Genomic DNA, 4,227 nt, shown 5'->3' on the forward strand with positions numbered 1-4,227 from the left:
GGCAACATTGGTGTTATCGTAGATAATAGTTCGCGTATCGGTAAAGAAGAGATAGTAGCAATGAAGTTAGCCATCCATGACTTCAACAACAAATCTAATCGACAATTGGATTTGCATGTGAGAGACTCTCAAAGTGATCCAGTTCTTACTTTGCTTTCCGGTAAACTCCACCAATCTAATTATCTTTCAGTGATTCGAAGGAAACTTAATTTGAAGATGTACCCGATAATTAATTTGAATGAATTTTGTTTCTAACTTTCGTATGTATTCTCGGATGCAGCCAGAAATCTGATCAAGAAGAGGAGAGTGCAAGCTATTATCGGCCTTGAGACATGGGAAGAAGCATCTTTAGTTGTGGAGCTTGGTAGTAAAGCTCATATTCCGATTGTTTCCTTGGCTGATGCAGCTCCGCAGTGGGCAACAGATCGCTGGCCGTTCCTTGTTCGAGTCTCCCCGGAGAAACGCCTGCAAATGAAAGCTGTGGCAGCCATTATCGGGTCTTGGGGATGGCGTCGGATCAATGTGATATACGAGGATACCAACTCTGCTGGCTCTGAGATCATTCCATTTCTTGCTGATGCCCTCAAGCAAGTTGGTTCAGAAATCGGATACCTTGCAGCTCTCCCACCATCATCTGCAGTTAATTCTTCTTCTTTATCTGATCAGCTCCAACGGCTTAAAGGAAAGCAGTCGCAAGTCTTTGTGGTTCATTCATCTTTATCAATGGCGGAGCGTCTGTTTTCAAAAGCTAATGAATTGGGCATGATGGAAAAGGGTTCTGTTTGGATCACTACAGACAGCATCACAAATCTTGTACATTCCATGAATTCCTCAATCATCTCTTCCATGGAAGGTGTTTTAGGAATGAAGAGCTTCTTCCAGAAAGACGGAGCCCGGTTCCAAGACTTCTACTCCAGATTTCGACAGAAGTTTCGATCACTGTATCCTAAGGAAGACAACTACGAGCCTGGGATTTTCGCCGTTCGGGCATACGATGCTGTGTGGTCTGTTGCTCTAGCAATGGACAACAACGGGTCAACCCAACAATTGTTAGAAAAGATTGAACTCAGCGATTTCCATGGCCTCACAAATAGAATCAAATTTGAGAGACGACGCTTGGCTCCACAGCGCATGTTTCAGATTGTTAATGTGATTGGAAAAAGTTATAGAGAGCTCGGATTCTGGTCGGAGGGATCAGGCTTCGCCAAGCCTACTAATGGTCAAATTCAAAACAGTAGCTCCATGGACATCCTGGGGCAAGTGTTTTGGCCAGGAGGCCTTATTTCCACCCCAAGAGGATGGGTACTTCCTACAAGCGAAACCCCATTGCGAATTGGAGTGCCCCTCAATGGCACATTCAAACAATTTGTTTCTGTAACATATGATGATGGAGGCAATCAATCGGTTTCCGGGTTCTCAATCGAAGTCTTCAAAGCAGTTCTGAAACATTTAAACTACAGTCTACCTTATGAGTTTTTTCCCTTCAGTGGTACCTATGATGATTTGGTGGAACAGGTTCATCTCAAGGTGAGAGATTTGTCCATTCTCCTTACTCTTAACTCCATTGTAAGTTACATTACTAATACTTTTCTATACTTGACATATAAAATTGTATCTATGTTAAGAAATTTGATGCAGTGGTAGGTGATACGTCGATAGTTTCAAAGAGATGTGACCAGGCTGAATTTTCGCATCCCTACACAGAACCAGGATTGGTGATGATAGTTCCTGAGAAAGTAGAGAAATCCAATAGGGCTTGGTTATTCATGAAGCCCTTCACCAAGGCGATGTGGGTTCTAACAGGTGCTATAACCATCTACAATGGCTTCACCCTCTGGTTGATAGAACGAAACCAAAACCCAGAACTTATGACAGGCTCTATTCTGAACCAAATGGGAACCTTGGTTTGCCTATCCTTCACCACCCTCTTCTCTATGCATGGTAAGGGCTATAAATCATCCATTTCATCTACTGTATCTGAAACTGAACATATCACTTCTCATATAGAATTAGTATATAATTTTGTTGCACGTATCCATTTCTTTCTTCAATGCTATGAAAATCATAAGGGTTCGGATGATATTTCCAAATGCACATTTTATGTCATAATTTCAAGCCAATTTGACATCATAATTGCTCTCTTGATCAGCTAAGAGTAACCCTAATAGACTTGATAGTTGTATCTGATGAATTTTTTCGTATCCCATTGTTCAAAATGTAACATGGAAGATGGGGATTGAGGCTGTACAGGTCTTTAAGGTTCCCTCATGCATTTATCTTTCTGAATCACAGGAGGAAGGCAACATAGTAATCTGTCCCGGTTGGTAATGGTGGTCTGGCTGTTCGCATCTCTGGTGATAACGAATAGCTACACTGCTAATCTTACGAGCATGCTTACGGTCCAACGCCTTGAACCTACTGTGGTCGATGTGGAAGATCTGAAGAGTGCTAATTCCATTGTTGGGTGCAGCAAACGATCATTCGCGGTGAGGTATTTGGTGGATGTCATAGGAATAAAAATGAGAAACATAAAAGATATTACTACAGCTGACCAGTATGCTCGAGATCTCAGAAGCGGAGAGATAGCAGCAGCCTTCATTGAAGCTCCCTACGCCAAAATATTCCTTGCCCAAAACTGCAAAGGCTTTGCTGCTTCTGGGAAAACATACAAAGTTGGTGGCTTTGGATTTGTAAGTCCCTATATTCCTTTATAGCTAACTCTCCTTTTTCCATCTTACTCAAATTTTCTAAGATCAAAGGTGAGCCTATCAACCTGCCATTCAATGCCATTTGGGCTGTGTTTCTTGAAAAAGTGCTTTTGAATTAGGGTTCAATTGAGTGGTGGCTTTGTTTTCTCTGAAGTCCCAAATCAATAGAAGATTTCTTCCCCTTTCCCCAACTTTTCTCAGCAACCAAACATGTAGAACTGAAACCCATTTATCTGCACCAAACCAAAATTAATTAGTCTATCTAGTGTATGATTATTAATATGATTAATTAATTAAATTGTGCCGATTCTTTCAGGTGTTTCCAAAGGGATCATCTATTCTTCCAGACATATCTAAAGCAGTCTTGGAGGTGGCCGAAAAAGGTGAGTTAGACGACTTAGAGAACAATTTGATTGGATCCCAGAAGTGTGATTCAAATGCAGAAACCAGTAAGGATAGCAGTAGTCTTAGCCCTAGCAGCTTTTGGGTTCTTTTCTTAATAACAGGAGGTGTATCAACAGTTTGTCTTGTAATCTTCATGGCCAGAGAAAGGTTAACCTATTTGTATAATTATTCGTTGGGGCATATGGCCATTTGGAGACTAATATCAGCTGTAATGAGAAGATGGAGATCACATCCACGTGGTCGATTCTCTAGAGGAATTAGCGACGTAAAAAGTAATGGAAATGCCCAACACGCATCTATGCATTCACCACAATACTTTGGATATAGAGTGCCATGGCAAAGAAATTGCAGCTCTAGAAGTTCTTCCTAAATCCACAAGCTAAATCAACCCCAAAAAATCCAAATTTTAGAGGATACTTGGGAAACCATAACCCATATGTGAATGCATTTAAGCACAGAATTCATAGAATTTTTTCTGTATGTTTGTGCTCTGTGGAATGCAATGTAATTCTTATTTTTAAAATGCATTTGGGCATTATTGTACCATTTTAGATTAAGCAATATATAAATGTTCTTGATTTTGTATATAAAAAATCATATATTAATATGATGGATTTAGAGTTAGGTGGTGTTTGTTTTTTTTTACTTAATTCTAAATAGAATTTTAACGACTTAATAGTGTTAAGTGTTAGGTTGTTTGTTTTTTTAATATTTTATTTCTATTAAACATTAAAAAGATAAAGAAAAACCAATATGTTACTTTTTCCATTTAGAAAAAACAAAATATTTTGATTTTTTTCTATTTAGTAAAAAGTTTATAATAAATCGTGAAAAAAGTAAAAAAAACAAATAACTTTAAGTCTGAAAGCAAATTACTTTTAATAAAAAGTTAAAAAAAACAAACATCCTCTTAGTTCTTGTTTGGAGCTTAAAGCCCATCTGTTGGCAAGTATGTGAAAGGAAAAAAAAGGCTTAAAACCCATCAAAAACCCTAAAAATCTAGATGCTATTCAATCAAAAATGAAAAAGAAACATATAGCAAAACTATATAAATGATGATTTAATGTCTCTCAAGGACAAGTTCAAGCTGTCAAAACCATCAATTTTTCCTTCG

The 4,227-nt window shown here is 38.5% G+C and overlaps 1 protein-coding gene across 1 annotated transcript; it reads left to right on the top strand.

Moving 5' to 3' along the window:
- On the top strand, positions 1 to 3,562 carry LOC117908069 (glutamate receptor 2.7-like). The gene is made up of 5 exons (XM_034821727.1): positions 1 to 160; positions 281 to 1,527; positions 1,626 to 1,941; positions 2,293 to 2,690; positions 3,025 to 3,562. The coding sequence occupies exons 1-5, from the start codon at positions 61 to 63 to the stop codon at positions 3,481 to 3,483; spliced, it is 2,520 nt and encodes an 839-aa protein (XP_034677618.1). The 5' UTR covers positions 1 to 60; the 3' UTR covers positions 3,484 to 3,562.
- Positions 3,563 to 4,227: the final 665 nt, after the last annotated feature.

The sequence above is a fragment of the Vitis riparia genome, chromosome 19 (genome assembly GCF_004353265.1).
Source record: "Vitis riparia cultivar Riparia Gloire de Montpellier isolate 1030 chromosome 19, EGFV_Vit.rip_1.0, whole genome shotgun sequence".
NCBI classification, from domain to species: domain Eukaryota; kingdom Viridiplantae; phylum Streptophyta; class Magnoliopsida; order Vitales; family Vitaceae; genus Vitis; species Vitis riparia.

Coding starts and splice junctions, on each gene's coding strand:
- LOC117908069 (XM_034821727.1), top strand. CDS start 61: ATGAAGTTAGCCATCCATGACTTCAACAACAAATCTAATCGACAATTG. Junction 161..280: donor AGTTCTTACTTTGCTTTCCG/GTAAACTCCACC, acceptor TCTCGGATGCAG/CCAGAAATCTGATCAAGAAG. Junction 1,942..2,292: donor CACCCTCTTCTCTATGCATG/GTAAGGGCTATA, acceptor TCTGAATCACAG/GAGGAAGGCAACATAGTAAT.